Source organism: Phasianus colchicus, chromosome 21 (assembly GCF_987193195.1).
Source record: "Phasianus colchicus chromosome 21, bPhaCol1.hap1.1, whole genome shotgun sequence".
NCBI classification, from domain to species: domain Eukaryota; kingdom Metazoa; phylum Chordata; class Aves; order Galliformes; family Phasianidae; genus Phasianus; species Phasianus colchicus.
This window is the reverse complement of record NC_143456.1, coordinates 1,978,034-1,996,480: the sequence shown is the minus strand read 5'-3', so window position 1 is coordinate 1,996,480 and position 18,447 is coordinate 1,978,034. Positions and strand designations below refer to the sequence as shown.

Below are 18,447 nucleotides of genomic sequence, written 5' to 3'. Positions count from 1 at the left end.
CCAAAGTGCCCTGGCATCGTGCTTACACCTGCTGAGCACCATGCCCTCCTGCAGAGCTGTTGCCCACCTTGGAGGCTTCGGATACCAACCAAGGGCAGCACAGATGTGCAGCTTTCCTCTGGCCAGGGCTTGCACTGACACATCTGAATTCTCACCCCAGGGTGCTCAGGGCTGAGGCAGACTGGGAGAGAAGAGAGGGAGCGAGCCCATAAATCTGCCAGTGTTGTTCCACTCCACACAGCTCCTCCCTGGTTCACTAAATCTATACCGTCCTTCTAGCTGCTCAAACAGTTCCCATGAACGTTTCTTCCTCTTTCCCTTCAATGAGGAAAGCTTAAAATTCCAATTTGTTGAAAGCGGTTTTAATAGCTCCTTCTAGCCTGCAATGCTATGGTCTGCAGCATTAATGACAAGGAGACACGAGAGGCTGTGCTGTGCTTGTGGGGCTTCATCTGCCAACAAGTCTGTGTCCCTGTCTCCTTAAAATCATTCAGAAGAGTTGTTGTCTCCATAAAACACTGGTTTTTCTCCGAATGGCTCAGCATGAAATGGAAGTTGCTGAGTTATGTGTGTATGTGATGCAGATGCTTTGAGTTGAGGAAGGGGCTCATTTGCTTTATTCTTTTTATTCCCATTTCAGCATAAAAGAGAAATGAGACTTTGGGGAAATTGGATGTGAGGGGAACAGTGCCAGTCTGAAGGAAGCACACTTTATGTGCTTGGGAGAAGGAGTGGAGGGAAAGGGAATCAGTGCTGCCGTATCCTCTGATGGTATCCCAGGCTGGCCCAGCAGATGGGCCTTGCTGTTGACTCATTTGCTCCCCAATTGCTGTTTCCTTCCTGCAAGAATGGCTTTGTTGCTGATACGAGCTGTATGCTGTGGATTATTTTAGTTGTGTATGCCTGGGAGGTAATAACCTTCGCTTGGGGTCACTGACCCTATCTTAATTTCCTGATGTCTTGGAGCCTTATAGGAATCAAAGACCCTCTCAGGAACTGCTTTCATGGTGTTAACAATGTGTGCTGGTACACTGTGGTTTTACTTAGGTCTTACAGAGCACTTTTCATCAGCAGATCTTTGTGCATGTCACTGATTCACCAGGAGGTAAAAGGACCGAGGTAGAGGCAGAGCACTAGAGTAACCCAGCACAGAAGGTGAGTTTTGTAACAGGAGGCTCTGTACCGATGTAGTAGGGCACAGTTGTAAGCTGGCGTGTTCCATTAGAGTTTCCTCTGTTGCTTGTGGTGGTTGGATGTTCATTTATTTATTGTTTGCTTTATTTTTGGAGTGTTGGGCACAGCATGTTGAAATCTCCCTTGGGAAGCTGGAAGGATGCACGTGACACACAATGACAGGTGATTGCATTATGTCCCTGCATGGGATGGTTCTCAATCCCATGACAACCTTGGACTGAGAATCTCAAATGGGGCAGTAGAGCTTTTGGAGACTTTTCCAAACAGTTGAAAAAACGTGCTGCTTTTTGCAGCCTTTCCAACCTCTCTTATATTCCCAGGTTCAAAAATTCTGTGTATCTCTTTTCACAATGTGTAACTTGTACCTGCCATCAAGTTGAGTGCCGGTAATGACTGCAGGCTGACAGCTCCATCATGTTCTCAGCCACAGCACGTGTACGGGCTTAGAGAACACAATTAAATGATCTGCGGTTCCAATGAGCATTAAGTCACAAAGGATGAAGATCTTCCAAATAAAGCCAAATCCTCTTTAATTCTATCAGGGTCCATTCAGCGTCAGGTTTGACAAATGCAAAACGTCATTCACTCAAATCTAAGGTAGTTTCAGGTGAATATATCCTTTCTAGCGGTGGTGTCGGGGTGCAGGGGGTTACGTTAGGTGGAAGCTTTGCAACTTTTCAGTGGGTTTCTGGTGCTTCTCCTGGCAGAGGAACTGAAGGCACCGCTGGAGGAGTACGTCAATAAGCGGTACCCAGGGCTCGTGAAGGTGGTTCGCAACCAGAAGAGGGAAGGCCTCATCCGAGCGCGCATCGAGGGCTGGAAGGCGGCCACAGGACACGTCACCGGCTTCTTTGATGCCCACGTGGAGTTCACTGCTGGCTGGTAGGTGCTGGGCCAGGGGGTCTCAGCGTGTTTGTGATGGGACGCTGATGTGGGGCGGCCTGTTGTTTTGTTAGGATGCATGAGAGCATTTCCACGTGCACATTCATCCTGTCTTCCTTCTGTGCTGAGTGGTCGCTAACGGGACACGTTGGGATGACACGGGGAAGGTCTTATTTGTATTAATAATTAGTGCTCTTGTTTACTGTCATCATTTCCTGGCCCATTGTTTGATGTTTCCCTGTTTCTCCCTCGCTTCTAGTTTGTTTTTCACATTGATTTCCAGTTCTCTTAGGCCTAAGAACTGTAAGTTTAAAAAATAAAAAGCCCAGACAGCGGGGGATTGAAAAAGAAAGCATTTCCCACATTCTTGGCCTTTGCAGCTGGATCCCACTGGGGGAGACTGATGTCTTAGATTGATTTGTTTTCTTCTGCAGCTAGGAATAAGTGCAGAGGCGCAGAAGCAACAGAAGGTGTTTCATAAGGACTCTTTTCCAGAGAGAGCCAAAACGTGTGGGTTCAAGTGGCTGAAGTTTCTGTGAGTGTAGATCGTGAAAGGAAACCGAGAGTGGTTTTTCTCTCCTACCATGTATAAAAAGTAAATGGCCCGTGTTTGGGAAACTAGATGCAGAGGAGACTAACTTGTGTCTAATTTGGACATGAAGGAACATTCACTACACAAATGCTTCAACATTCAGCTCTGCAGCGCAGAGTCCTATGCAGTCATTGGAGTTTTTATAATAGCAGCATGTCAGAAGAGTGTATTTAGGAGTCATTACTTATGTTGATATCTATATTCCCAGCTAAACATTCCTCTCTTTGGGTCATTAAGTCTCCACACACGTTTTATTGGTATACTGAGAAAGTTACAATTTACTGAACTCTTGAAATAGATTTTGTAAGGGATGGAGTGGGAGTGGTTCTGCAGCAAGGACTCGGCTCTGGCACGGCACAGCTGCTGCTGTTGCTGTTCTTCTATGGAAGGAGTCTCCAGGTGGTCATCGAGTGCCTTCTCTGTGTTGTTCTGCCTGCAGAGTCAGTCCATGTTGCAAATCTGGCTCTTAGTTGATGGTTTGTCCGATTTCTTTGCTACCGCAGTGCAGACATCAGGAAAGCTCAGTTTAAAAACATGACAGTTTTGAAAATTAAAAAGTTCCGAGAGTGGAATTACTGTTTAATAATTTATTTATTTTTAAAATTAAGCATGCATACCAGAGAAAACGTAGTGTGCTGGCTGTGCAGGAAAAGATAAGGTCCACTTTCAGAGTTTTCATTCATTTCAACAGCTTAATACCTTAGTTTGTGGAAATTGTTTTTTGCTTCTGTTGCTGGCCTCAGCTCGCCCATGGATTTTGATAGGAGCAGTCAGTGATGTAGGAGGGTGCTGGAGTGCCCCAGACATGCAGGGCTTTGTCCCTGTCTCCCTTCACAGCCCTGCACAAGGGATGTGTTCAGACAGGGAACCCCGCTAAGTGCAAGCACTGCAACCTCCTGCTGCCTCTCCCTGTTGGCTTGGCAGCGCCTTTTAGAAACAACCTTTAATCCTGGCCGTGTAAATGTGTTCTCTCTGCATGTGATTTCTGTGCAGATAAAAGCAGGGGCAGATGTGTCTGTAGGACGGAGGCCGGGGCATTGCAATGTGGGGTTGCTTAGTGGCTCTCCAAACCCCTCTGGATGGGTTCTGCTGTGTCTCTTTGGTGCCATGATGCCTCTTCCAAATGGCAGCAAGAGGTGCTCACGATGTTCCTTTCTGTTTACTGAATGGTGACAAGGTGCTTTTTACCTTACCCTTATTTAACCGTACAAGCTGCATGAAGTCAACAGTGTCCACGTGCAAACTGGGGAGAAATTAAATTTCTTCCTGCACATTGTTTCTTTTTCCCAGGGCTGAGCCAGTGCTTTCACGAATTCAGGAAAACCGAAGAAGAGTCATCCTTCCCTCCATAGACAACATCAAGCAGGACAACTTTGAGGTGCAGCGTTACGAGAACTCAGCCCATGGGTACAGCTGGGAGCTGTGGTGCATGTACATCAGCCCCCCCAAGGACTGGTGGGATGCTGGGGACCCCTCACTGCCCATCAGGTATGTTGCACGGCCTGCAGGGTGAGGTGTAATAGGGCAAAATGTGGGAAGACAAAGTGAGAAGCCAGCCTAGAGAGGTTGGGTGCTCAGAGAGGCTGCTGTGTTGTAACACCACCAGTTGAGGGGTTTTACTGGGGTGAGCAGCTTTGGAAAAGGGTATTATTTGGCCATGGTGTGCAGAAACACTGGGAGCTGTGGGCACTGTGTAGGTTTGTACAGTCTTATGTTTAACTGCACGTGACAAAGGTGCTTTATTTCAATTACAGCATTCAGTTTTTGGAAATCATAAGGAATGAGGTGATTATTGCTGCATAATGAACTGAGTATGAATTCATGAAATAAAGGCACTGCGTATTTTGAATAAAAACTGCATCTCCTTTCAGGGCAGAGTTAGAACAAGCAAAGATATCAAACCCTGAAGAAATAGGTGTTAAATTGTTCTTACACTGATCTCTGCATGGCTGGCAGCTCTAAAGTGTTGTTCCTGCAGGCTGCAGGTATGGGACATGTCCGTTTGAACAAAGCATAACAGCAGGAGGAGGGAGAGCAGCTCAGTGCTTTAGGCTGGGGTTGCTTTGTGCACAGAGGTCAATTATTTCCTCTTGACAGCCCCCAAATACCTGAAGTGTAACGTGGGCACTGCTGCCTCAGGTGTGGGGTGTGCAGGGTGGGCACAGGGGCTGTCAGAGCCAACAGCCTTGTGATGCTGCTGAATAATTCAACAGCTCACTAAAATAACGTCGTTAACGCGCGCTGGGGGAAGGATTATGAGAAAGATGAATGGGTAGTGACCACAACAAAAACCTGATGAAAAATACTGTCTCATTGCATTATGTCGTGCAACTGCATTCAGACCAGAAATAAATGACTGCAGTTATTTTTTTGTCACCCAGTGCTATGAAAACTGTGCACTTTATGACAGTGTTTGCATGGATGGGATACCGGTGCGGTACTCCATGTAATTATGCATGGGATTAGAGGAAATTCTGAAATGATAATATGCAAAGGTACATTAGTTTTATAGCAACCTTTTAGGATAAAAGAGTGGAGGTGGGGGGAAAAAAAAAAAGACAGTTTATTCCTTTTGTTTGTTTTGGTTTATACCATTGGTGTGTGGGGATCATGGCAGCATCAAGAGAAACTCCCCTGCCCAAGACAGGGGCTCCACTGTGCCCCTACCCAATCCTCAGCAGTGGAGACTGGAGACAGACAGCTGTGGGAACACACTGGCAGGCAATTTTCTCTCATGGTTGATTCATAAGATATAATTATCCAGGCAAAGAGTGCTGATGGCATGAAACTCATCTAAAATATGGCCCAGTCTCAAACTGGTTCCAGGTTTATGCTCTATCCAATGATTTTCCCACAAGAAGCAGTCTCTCCTAATGGCTAGGAGGGATGCTGGTGTAATACCTGGATTCTATAATTCATCTTCTGTTTTTTCTTTCTTCCCATTAATGTTTAAAATTCTGATACATGAGGAGACCCTCAATCTCAGCACTCTGTTGTGTGTGCATTTCACAACTGGACTCTCCTTGCCAGGCTTATGGACTTTTCTGACTACTCCTGCCCAGAAAATAAAACTATGATTATGGCATAACATATCACATCTAAATTAGCACTCCTAGGAGAGGAAGGCAGTCAGTGATGTTTTAAACAGTCATCATGTAGATCCTTATCTGCATCAGCATGACCTCCCGTCAAGGCAGTTGAATTTTCTCGTTCAGACAGTGTTAATGTGTGTATATAGAATCACAGAAGAGCATAGGTTGGAAGGGCCCTCAGGAGGCCATCAGTCCAACCCTCTGCTATAGCAGGTCACACAGGTAGGTGTCCAGACAAGACTTCAATATCTCCATAGAAGGAGATGCCACCACCTCTCTGGGCAACCTGTTCCAGTGCTCTGTCACCCTCGCCATAAAGAAGTTCTTTCACATGTTTGTATGGAACTCCCTGCGTTCAAGTTTTAGGCCACCGCTCCTCATCCAGTCGCTGCACACCACTGAGAAGTGCCTGGCCTCATCCATTTGCCTCCCACCTCCCTTTAGATATTTAAAAAACATCAGATCCCCTCTCAGTCTTCTGTTACCCAGGCTGAACAGACCCAAGTTACTCAGCCTGTTCTCGTATGGGAGGTTCTTCAGGCCCTTTATCATCTTTGTGGCCCTCTGGACTCTTTCTAGTCCTGACTTTTTTGAGCTGGGGAGCCCAGAACTGGACACAGTATTTAAATGTGGCCTCCCCAGGGCAGAGCAGAGGGGTAGGATCACCTTCCTCAACCTGTGGGCCACGCTCTTTGTAATGCAGCCCAGGACACCATCGGCCTTCTTTGCCACAGGGACACACTACTGGCTCATGGCCACCCTGTTGTCCACCGGAACACTCAGATCTTTACCTGCACAGCTGCTCTCCCATAGGGCTTCCCTTAACCTGTACTGATGCAGTCCTTTATTATTAATGATACATTTTGAGCGGTGTTTACTGCCAACCCAGAAATCCTGTTCATCAAGGGAAAACAGAAGAAAGCTGATGCTTTCCGTGTCCTGTCCCTACCAGGTCTTTGGAAATGCCATGAGATGGCGTGCTGCTGACTTGATCTGACAACAGCAGGGTGGGAGCTGCCTTTGTTGCTCTCCAGGAAAGTTTCATCTTCCACCTGGCAGCCCGTGATTTTTGGGGGCTTCTCAGTAAGGAGCCTGCCTGCTGCTGCAGCACTGCTGGTTCCTTCTGCCTGACTCATTTCGTTGGTGCTGCGTCAGGTTTTGTCAGAAAACAGCTTTGGAGAAATTGCTGATATCTGTGAGATTTCTGGCTGGAGTTGCTGATTGTGCTCCAGATGCAAGACTCGTGATTTATGATTACAGATGTGACCTCAGTGGCTCTGGGGGTCTGATTCAGAAAGACAACTAAATGCACTCTTACGTCTTTGTTTCTTCAAAAGCCAAGTAAGCAGATAGAGTGTCTAACCAGACTTGAGGATGAGGGACACATTCCTGAGCACAGAAATTAGGGTCCCACTTTTCTACCAGCAGCAGTGCGTGTAATCATAGAATCAGAGAATCATAGAATGGCCTGGGTTGAAAAGGACCACAATGCTCATCCAGTTCCAACCCCCTGCTGTGTGCAGGGTCGCCAGCCACCAAACCAGGCTGCCCAGAGCCACATCCAGCCTGGCCTTGAATGCCTGCAGGGATGGGGTGTCCACTTGGTTGGTGGGTCCATCGAGAGGCTTGTGAATAGAATATAATGCATTTCATATAATGACTTTCTCTTGGTCTTTTCTGCACTTGCCTGGTGGATTGGCTCAGCCTGAGAGGTAAAAGCAGTGCTGAATGGCTCTGTTAGCTAGCAAGCCCCCTAATGTGCTGGGACTGAAGGAGTCCTCGGGTGGCTTCAGAGATGACAGATGTGTGTTTGCAGGCATGCAGAGTCCAGCTGGGAAGCAGCAAGCAGGTTAAATTGGGCTTTGGATGGGGTTTTGCTGCAGCTGTTTTATGTGGTACTTCATCTTTAGTGGTGTTGGAAGACAAAAGCTCATTTAATTAGTATTAAGATCACTGTGAGGAGGAAATTGGTTTTGAGAGTTATGGATTGTAAAAGAACAGAAAAGCTGGTGATTTTGAGTGGTGTTTTTTGCTGGTGGTTTTTTTCTTTCTTTTCCTAATGATGAAAATAATTTGAATTAGCCCACCCAATTACCTGTTATCTCAGCCTCAAATGCTAATGGGTTTGCTTTGCGACGTACTGAGGAAAGAGAGGACTCTTGTCATGGTTGTGTAAATGATACTGAGGTTGAGGTGGGAAAAAAACGAGGGTTTGGGGTTATTGAATATGACAGACAAGTGGAGAGAAGGTGCCTAATTCTGCTGCTCAGCAAAATGCGTGTGGTGTTTATTATGAACTGTCACTTCTGTCACAAACTGCAAATAACACTGAGATCTCCCACTCTTGTCAAGGTGTGTTTTGCTTGCTGTGAGGCCGTAGGGGTTTGTGGTGTTGTTTTTGCTATTACTATATTTATTATATGTACGTTTGGAAACTGCTAGGTATGTCCTTAGTGCTTCCAGCAGCCACCATCCCAAGCTGGCTTTCACAAGCACAAAAACTCGCTGTTTCCTTTAATTAATTGATATCTTCTTTCCTCTTTATCCACTCATCCTTTTTCCAGGCTGTTGTTGCAGCTCTGTAGCACACAGACTATGCTCCAACATCTAAAGAGCCACAGAGGTAAAATTGTTCTCAGGAATACTCAAGTGCAGAATGATGCACGTGAACCTTTGTTTAGGACAGCTTGTTTCTGTGTGTATCTGCACCTCTGCAGGGATGAGCATCGTGCAGCAGCACACAACCCACAGCAGATAGCTGTGCACAGCCTTGCTAAACTCTTAGAAGTGTTTTCATAGCATCATAGATTGGCTTGGGTTGGAAGGGACCATCAAGTTCCAACCTTCCTGCCACAGGCAGAGCCACCAACCTCCAGATCTAATTCTAGACCAGGCTGGCCAGGGTCCCATCCAGCCTGGACTCAAACACCTCCAGGGAGGGAACATCCACAGCCTCTCTGGGAAGCTTGTGCCAGCACCTCACCACTTTCTCTGTAAAGAACTTTTACCCACATCTGAGCCCTCAGCCTGGCAGCCTTATGAAAAAGCATCCAGGAGTTGTGGCGGGCTGTTAACTGTAGGTGATGTTGTGAGAGCTGGGCAGAATTTCAAGGATTATTCCTTGGGTTTTTGTTTTTGTAGAAGGTGTTTGTATGAAATGCTGACTGTTTTTTAAAATTAGCTCTTCCTGGCACTCACTAGCATCTCCAAACTGTAGTAAGGTGTGAAGGCAGGTGTAAGATGTTCTCACTCTTCTGGTGTAGCTGCTTTGGAAATTAAAGGGAAGGCTGATTTCCATAAGAAGCAGACATGGTTGGTAATGGTAACTTGCATTGGGAAGCCTCACCAGGTGTGTCTGTTCTGTGCAGGTGTTTGCTTAGAGGGGTGGGGTGTGTATGAGCATCACAACAGCTGCAGAGCACTCAGGGAGCTCTTTGATGGCCGTACATAAAGAGTAAATCAAGCACAAAGATAAAATAACAGTACTGATGAGCTATCTGTCTCTAAGGCCCCTTTTCATAAGCAGCTCAAGGAAGTTCTGCATTGACCACCCAAATGCTGGTCCCCCCATGCCCTGCGCTTGCTGCAGTTGCACACTACTGTCACCCTTATAGCAAAAATCCCCACGGCCTCAGTGGTCATTGGTCCAAACCTTAGACAGATAGGGGATTATCATGATTCTGCTACACAGGGAAGGTTTGTAAGTGCTTCTGGGCAGTGAGCAGGTACAAGCATCTTTCCATGTAAACATCTGTAAATCAAAGCCATGCTGTCTGTGCTGTGGTTGCTGGAGCCTCGTGCATCCAGGTACATCACTCTTAAAATTAAGGTCGCTCCTGACTCACACAGGTCAGCACAGAGGCCTCTGACAACTTGCAAACAGCCCAGCAGAAGAAAGGAGGGGATTTTTTTTCATCAGTATTTAATTTGGGGCAATCTTGTTTGGACCTGTGTTCCAGGAGAGGGAAGGCTTAGGTCAGAATCCTCATCTCAATAAACTTTGTCATCCATCTCTGGATTAAATTACAACTGTCAAGTGCTTTACTGGCTTCAAAAAACGGCTTTGCAGGAAGCTTTTTAGTCCTATCAGTCTGGGTTTACTTTTAGATGCAAAGTTTCATTGACTTTCCAGATTTTGAATGGGAATGCATTGGGGAAAAGTGCACCCCGACTGCACTATAAGTGACTGTCAGCAGAATGCTGATTTTCAGCCCTCAAACTTCACAGGGATTCCCCACGGTGTGAGAAACCTGTCGTGCCTTTTTGTGATGAATTCTCTGACTCTGGTCATTTTGAACGTTACGTAATTTAGTGCAAAGCGTAAAGGCAGGGCGCCTAATGATTTGTCATAGTGTCAGGTTTTACAAGACGAACAGACTTAAGTTGCTGCCTGAAAGACTATAAAGCTTTTGCTGAGGGTGCACTTGGGATTTAAGCATATGTGGGTGGTTTGCAGCAGCCCGTGTGCTGACCAGCTCTGCCCGTGTGTGTTAGTGCTGCATCAGGTTGGTTTTTCATTTCTCAAGGACTGCCTTTGTGATCGCATGCACTGACTGCAGTGAGGAACTGGGCAGACTCATTGAAATGGGTGGTGAGATTTCTGCCAAAGACCAAAGGGATTGGGGCTCTGCAAGCTGTGTGATTTTTCTTAAAATTGGAGGAAAGCTGCTGGAGGAAAGGATGGGGGAGGTGGTGGGGTCACCTTTCTTGCAGAAGTTCCAGAACTGTGGAGATGTGGCACTGAGGCAGTGGGCAGTGCTGGTGGTAGGTGGATGGTTGGATTGGATGATCTTAGAAGTCTTTTCCAACCTTAATGATTCCACGATTCTGGAATCAGCCTCTGAGCATCCTGATTGATGCTATTGTAGATACTGGTGTGCAGCTCTGTGCAGTGAGTGGGCTCATGCTTGGTTGGCTTGGCCAAGTAACCATCAGAAGGCAGCATTTGAGAACCTCTAGGTAGCTCGTTTTGGAACACAAAGGGAGTTTTTGGGTGCTGGGCAGGGCTAAGCAGCTGCTCCAGAGAAGCAGTGCATCTCCTGGCATGGAAGAGCCCTCCCTGCAGCCAGTCCCAAGCCTCCAGACCAGCTCAGTGCAGCGTGATGTGGATGTTCTGTGCACTGAAACCACCTCTCCATGCTAAACTGAAGGCATAGGGCAGGTAAGGCTTAGCAAATCAGCAGGAATTTTTCCCAAAGCGGGGTGAGGGACAGCTGGGATTGTCCCTGCAGGAAGCAAACAGGGTGTAAACATTCTGCCTCCTGAGAGGGTCACGTAAGGTAAGGCATTTCCATGAAGAAAGAAGGTTGGCCATGCTGGAGAAATTTGCCTTTGTGTTCTTAAAGCTTTACATAAGAGAAATTTTTTGATTAAAAGGAGGAAAAAAAAAAAGAAAGAAAGGAAAAAGCATGCTCCTGATTTAAAAATAAATAAATAGATGCACGAACAGAACTTTTAATCTGAGCCCTTGTCACAAAAACAGCCTTTATTGATGTCAGTTGCTTTAGAAAAGGGAAGAATAAACAGGATTTGGCCTTTAATTTGTGAAGGGTTTTGATTTTTTGGAGGCATTAAAGAGACAGAAAAGATGGGTATTGAATTATTTAACAATTGCTAGTAAAATTAAGCCTCAGTCAGCCTGCTTTCACTGAAATAATCTTATGAATAAAAACAAAACAATCTGGGGCAACAGCAATACACAGAGCTTCTATCCCGCTGGCTGAACTGTTTCAAAGTAGTCCATGAAGTGGTTTTGCAAGTCAGAGCCAAGCAGAGCCTTTTCTGTGGTCTGTTCACACTCCCACAGGAGAAGGCTGCTGCTGATGGATTATACCAGTGGCTTTTCTCTCTAAATCTGAAAGCGGGGGCAAAAAAATGCAAAAAGGAGTTGGGGGAATTTGGCTCTTTGAATTTCTTTCTTCTCTAGGAGATGGCATTTAAGTGATTTATTGGATAAAGCCAATCTATTCTCATTAAGCAGGAAGTATCTAGTGAGTTCTGAGGTGTGTATTCAAAACAAAGAGGTGATGATCGAGGCAGCTGCAGCTCAGTGACAAAACATTGCAGCCCTTCAGCAGACAGGACTTAAAAGAGTGTTTGAGAGCAAGTGCTAAGGGCTATGATTTTCTTTCATGTGCACTTTAATTCACTGTTTCTTTCAGTCAGTGGAACGTAAATAAGCATAGTTTAAATTAAAGGAAAAATAGATCCTTATTATCACATCGATCAGTGGGAGCAAGAAGGATCTGATGCCAGTGAGCTCCCAGCTGCCTCTGCTTGGGAGTTTGGGGGTTTGCAGAAAGGCTCCCAGCCCAGGGCACTGCTGTGCTGGTAGTCTGAATTAAATCTTCTGGAGCTTACATCTCCTCGTGCTTGTAAAGCATGTACACGTGGGTGTGAGCAATGGCTTGACACATTCATTGGCCAAAACGTGTCTTGTTCATTGGACCCATGCTTTGCGTCCTCAGCTCAGTGTGCATTAGGACCAGCTGTGGCATTTGCAAGTGCCCAATTTCTGTGTTGCTGTGTGGGCCAGGGCAGCTGCAGCCTTTATTCCATTTTGGTTTCCATTGCAAACGTGCAGATGTAGAAACCTGTGAGTGAACAAAGCCAAGGAGGGGCAGCTCAGAATCCCCCCTCCACTGCCTCAGTGGTGGTGTGGCCACAGTGAACATCACAGGAACTTGAGATGTGTGGTGATGTGGAAGGAGGTCTGATGATGTGACAACATGGAGCAAGGGGAGTGGACATGGCACAGGAGCTGTAGCTGGGGAATGACTTGGTGGCAGCAGAGGAGTTATTCCAGAGACATGCATGATGGCTCTCCTGGCTTCCAGCTCTCTGCTATCCATTGCTGCTCGCTCTTGTGGGAATCAAATGTTGTTTCTGCATTAGAATTGGATAATATTTTTATTTCATGAACTCTCTTGTCATAGTTCCTTTTGGGAGTCCTACTTAACTTGGGGAAGAACTCTGATAGTTTACATCGCTTATCCTCTAGACAAACCTTCCCAGGAATGCACGCTCTGTAAATAGGTGTATATATGTATATTTAGTCACACACACTGCAAGAAGATCCTGCACGAGATCAAACCAGAGAACAAAGCATGGTATGCCGAGGAAGCCCTGAAGAGACATCTGAAGGCCTGGCATCATTCCCCCCCCCCCCCCCCCCCCCGGTGCTCTTTGTTTAACGAAGACTTCGGAGACAATCACCATATCAATACGACAAGAAGAGCACCGAGACATCTTGGAAACAACAGGATGGCTACACCAGATAACACACGAATCAACAAACGTAAACTGATAAGATTGTGAACCTGGAGTACCCAGCCAATGGGGAAACAGGGCAGGGGGATGGATAAAGGGAAAAACAGGGTATAAAGACTGTCATCTTGTGTCCATAGGTGCGCTCCTGCTTGCGGGACGCCCGCCATTGCAATCGCGAATAAAATCTGCTTTATCAGAGATACCGTCCTGACAAAAATTATTTGGATGTTTCCAACACTCTGAAGGCAGAACTTTCACAGCAGGATCTGTTTTACAAAATTCAAGCCCAGATCAAGAATTATTAGCTCTGAGAGCACTGTTAGGTGCAGGTTTGGTCTCCAGCAAGCACTGCTGTGGGCCCTGCACATGCATCCTATGGATGAAGGAATCATTGCTAAACACCAGGCTTTGATGGAGGCAGCTTGTCTGCAGAACACAGCCCCCACATCCCCATCATTTTTCAGAGAAAGTGACACATCAAAAAAAGTGCAAACTTCAAACCAAGCATGGAGAATGTTTCAGGCTTTGAGAAGGAGCTGCTACATTCCTGGAGGCATGAGGCTCCTGGGGTAGGGATCCCTGATCTGCCACCCACAGACATGGGGCACACACCCTCTCCCCAGCTCCTGATCTCTGGGGAAGAATTAAAAAGTGTTGATGTCGTTTGCTTTCTGTATGATGATGGGGTTTTATCACATACCTTTGTTTCCTTCTGAGAACAAGCTGGAGTCCTAGTCCTGGCAGATAGTGGTGTTGCTGATGAGTTTTGCATTCATATGGAAACAAAAACACATTCAGACATGTTTGTGTTGCTGTTTTTTTGAGGCTCCAGAATGCAGCTTTCATCAGCACCTTCAAATTACTGCAAGTAGAGGCAGCCTGCAGCCAGCTCTGTGCTGAGGATGGGGCAGCTGCCTGCCTGCAGGGACACTGCCAGCTGTGGGGTCCTTCAGCTCAGCAACACCTCGAGAAGCTGTAGGAAGAACATCAGCTGTGCTGATCCTAAAGGATTCTGTGAGGCTCTGGGTTGTCGCTACCCCTGCTTTTTTGAGGTCCCTAAATCAAAAACCCACTTTGCTTCCGTTCCAAGATAAGTCTTTGAGGGAAATGCGAGGCTAAGAGTAGGTTTTGCTCTGGTTAGCAGTTTATCCCTTGATATGACAGTTAAGGAAGCCTATTTTTTCTGTGCTGGGCATCTTGGTGCTTAATGAACACCTTTCTGAGATCCTAATTGCCTTGTAGGAGCTGCTGTGCTCCTTAGAAGACGAGCAGGTATTTGCTAATGAGCAGTCAGACTCGAGGTGCTCTTAACATGATCTGATGAGCATTCGCTTTTTTGCTCTGATTAATACCTGTGTGAACTCACCTTTTTCTTTAAATAATTTATTTTAATTTTTTTTAATATTGAAATGGGGTGTGTAGAGGTAGGTGCAGGGCTTGTCTGCCCTGGGACAGCAGCCCTGCAGCCCATCCTCACCCATCATTAATGCTGTTCTTAAAGTTACAAGCGTGGAGACAGCAGCTGTAGTGTGGTATGGAGTCTGTTAGCACAGCCTGGAGCACCAGCTGACAGCAAAGCATCGCTTCTTGAATGCCAACAAAGAGTGTCCTTCTCTTTCCTTATCCTTTCTATCTCTCTGATTTCCCTTCAGAAAAAGGAGAAGGAAAAAAAGACATGAAATAAATACGTAAGCAAAAAGCTGTCAGTACCTTCACGTGGTGCCTGGAGGCCTCCGAGTGCTGTGATCACAACTGAGTCCTGTCTGTCTGAATGGGTGGGTTGGGCTGGGGGGGCCTCAGTGCTGGAGGAAGAGGTTACCTTCTCCTGGTGATGGGCATCTTGATGGCCAGCTCAGCCTGCAGAGGTTCCTTGCTTCTTGGAGGCAGGAAGGCTGTTTGTTTCAGGTTTGCCAATCTTTGTGAATTTCTCCCGAAGTCACAGCTTGGGGGTGTTTTAAATGAGCTCTTTCCTTCTTCTAAGTGCTGGATTGATGTCAGCAGAGGCAATAGTCAATTCTGTTACCATCGCCACCTCAACCGACACTGCTCTATTTTTCTTGGCAATTAGAAAAACCATCAATCATTTTCACAAATGTGCACCTTAAATTGCTTTCTCTGGCGCTCCCGGTTTAGCGTAGATGTTTCTTGTCAAGTCCAGCCCTGCAGAATAGAGCAGCTGACAGGCTTCCAAGAGCTCGGCGCAGGTTTTCCACAAGCAGTTTCCACGTGGGATTTAACAACCATGTGATTTAGTGTTTCTAGCTGCTTTTTTTTAAGGGGATTTTTTTTTTCCCCCCTTTCTTTCTCCTATTTTAATGACAAGAATCTCTCATTAAGCATGGCAAGTCAGCTAAGGCAGGGAGCCAAGAAGCAGTGGCTGAAATTCCTCACTGGGCAAACCTTCTGCAGTTGCAATAATGGAAGGGCTGGGGGGACTGTGGGGTAAGGGCTGCTCAGCATGTTGAAACCAGCAGCAGTCCTCAGTGGAACTTGGCCATTGGATGTGACAGGGGTGTTTGGGGCCAGATGGAAGCAGGGTGAAAGGCTGATGCTAAGAAACGGTTTGGGGATGAAGCTTCTGCGTTTTAGCAGAGAATTGGGAAGATTCCCCCATGCTTCATCAGTGGGCTGCTTGCTCTGGAAGGAGATGGAGGGATTTCCTGCACGTGGCAGGAGAGTTGAAACTAGAGGATCATTATGGTCTTTTTCAACCCAGGCCATTCTGATTCTATGATACGATTCTGTGATTTGATACAAGGCTCTTCAGGAGGGTGACACAGTGAAACAGATGTGCTAGAGACCTCTCTTACTGAGAAGGGATCAGTCGTTGGCCATAACTGAGTGGTGCCACTACGGCGTTAATTATGTCTGCTTGAATTTGGTTTAAAAAGGAGCATGAGGTGACTCAGAGCACTTTCCCTGAGAATTTCTCTTGTTGGTACAGCTGCAACTTCCATAACAATTTGGGATGTGTTATTGTGTCTCCTTTCCTTTTCTTTGGTAAAGGAAAGAGATACGAACGCTTGCTAAGCAACGTTCCAGCAACCCAGTGTTTAATTTTGACTTTTTGGTTCTGTTGGCTGCTGTGTGGGCATCACCTCAGACACAGCTGAAAGCGTAGAGAAGAGGAAGCTTTGTGAGCACTTTGTCCTTGCCATTTGTCTGTAGGCTTTGCACTTAGATGTGGGCAGTCGTGAGCATGATCACCATTTCCTATAGGAAAAAAAAATATTTTTCGCTTGGTTCTCTGTTTTCAGATCACAGCGTTTGGTGAAGATATCTCACCGTCTTTTGAGCGAGTTTCTGGATCTGGATCTGTCATTTCTAAATGCAGTTCTGTTCTCTTTGTATTGTAAAGCTCTCTGGCCACTGGTCAGCAATGCAATGTTTCCGCTGTGATGTTGCTGCTGGAAGAAATTGTGGTTGTAAGGAAAGAGAAGCTCATAATATGCAGTATGACTTACTGATGGGGAATTGGGCTCTGAGTGAAGGATGAGCTAAAAATAAAGTGGAAAGTGGAGGGAAAGGAGAGATTCCAGTTACTGTTGGAACAGAAACGAGAGATGGGGGAAGCAGATGGCTGGCTTGCTGCTAGCCGCAGTTGATCGTTCCAGCTGATTTTGGGACGGGCACAGTTAGGAACTGCCAAGGAAACCTGCTTGAGTGTTCATGAAGATGAGTATAATAGAGGATTAGTAGTTCTACTGGGCTGTGGCACAGGGCTGATGGCCTCTTTGTGTCTGGGACATGAAGCAGTGATCAGGTAAAATACTTCCAAAGTGCTGTAAACCGAGGAGCGCTGCAGCCCTATTAGTCTGCAGGGCTGTACAATAGAGGCACGCTTTCCATTTTAGCAAGAAAAAGCCTTGCAGAAAGGCAGTGCAGCATGACTGCTTTCTGCCCAGTGAGTTCGCTTGCTTCTCTTGCTAATTTATAGTTAGCTTAGTCAAGAAATTCCTGCACGCCTAGTAAAATGGGTTCATTTTTAACTGCAAGGAAGCATTTGCTTTATATACAGTAGTTTCTTTTTGTGCTTTTGTGAAATAGGCCGTAACGAAGAAATAAATCATCATAGCATTATTAAATTAAAAATAAGCCTAAAAAACCGAGCAGTGCTGCCAGCCGAGGTTAAACTTGGATCAGAGATTATAGTTTCATCAGTCCTTCCTCCCACTCTTTGCTTAATTTGGTACTTAAATGAACTTAATAACCATTGCAAAGATACGTACACCCAGTTGCTTTGGAGAACAGTCTCCTGGTCCTCGTGTTCTTATTTTGGGTCACACACGTCGTTGCACTAATGTAGTAGAACTGTACTCCTGGATGCCACCATTTATTTGGATGCAAAAGCATTATGCTTGCTTGAAGCAGGGATTAACACGGAGTTTACCTGTCTTCCTGATAAAGCAAAACAAGGCGTTCTCATTCCGTTGGCAGATTTTGGGTTGATTTTTGTTTACTTGCACGTGGCTCACATTCTGAAGGGTGCAGAATGACAGCATTCTTTGGAAGGAAGCTTAGCACCAACAGGCAGCTTGGCGCTTAGCAGTCATAGGGGACACATTGGCCAAGGGCTGCGGGTGCGTGGTGATGAGCTGTAGGGGATTTAGAGAAATCTGTCCAAGAAATGTTTTATTTCTCACAGTCAGTCTAATCCAAGAGACCTGAGCTGGCGTTTCCAGCAGTCTTGCCTTTCAGAAACATTTTATCCCTTGAAAAGCTCATCTTTAATTACCCTGCACCTCCATTCCTATTGCTTAAATAAATGTGATGATTTTTTTCCTCCCACTTCTCTTTCATTTGCTGGAAGTGTGACGTGGGGAAATGCTCGAGCACGTTCCTCACTGCAGAGCTTGAACAGGAGGGCTGAAGTGGAGCTAAATGTGAGCTCCATGGGAAGTACTTTGCTGAACCCTGGCACTGTTTGTAATGGCTTTCGTGTGGCTCCTTTTGCTATTTGTTTGCCTTAATCTCATTCAGTTGTCTGGATGCCATTGCTAAACAAATGAGATGATAATTAGCATAGCAACATCAGAGGAAGTTGATTTTCCATCTATAATAAGGCTGATGATAATTAAACATGCATGACCTCATTGGATTGAATATGAATCAATTAAAATTAAAGCTGGCTGGGAATTATTTTTCTCCTGTGATTTTTTTTTTTCGGAGGAAGCGAGAGCAGTATAACGAGTTCTAATGAAACGAGTTCGAGCTGCTTTGCACCCTCAGCGTTTAAAAATGATAATGTTGTGATGCTTCATGGGCAGACTGTTTGGTGGGACTACCCCGGCCTGGTGCAAAGCTCCATTTCAATCAAGTTTTTCATTTAAGGGGGTAAAAAGTAGTGAAAAAGGCTTCAGCTTTCTCAACCTGGAGCAAACGTGAGTGAATGCTTTCCATGTGCGTGTGCAGGGAGGC

The 18,447-nt window shown here is 45.9% G+C and overlaps 1 protein-coding gene across 1 annotated transcript in view; it reads left to right on the top strand.

Annotated features, from left to right (window-relative positions):
- The window catches only part of GALNT17 (polypeptide N-acetylgalactosaminyltransferase 17), a 185,048-nt gene that overhangs the window by 70,902 nt on the left and 95,699 nt on the right, over window positions 1-18,447 (top strand). The window contains exons 4-5 of the mRNA XM_031591913.2: window positions 1,902-2,076; window positions 3,959-4,156. Of these exons, the coding sequence (XP_031447773.1) occupies window positions 1,902-2,076; window positions 3,959-4,156 (373 nt within the window). The remainder of the gene's footprint in view (window positions 1-1,901; window positions 2,077-3,958; window positions 4,157-18,447) is intronic.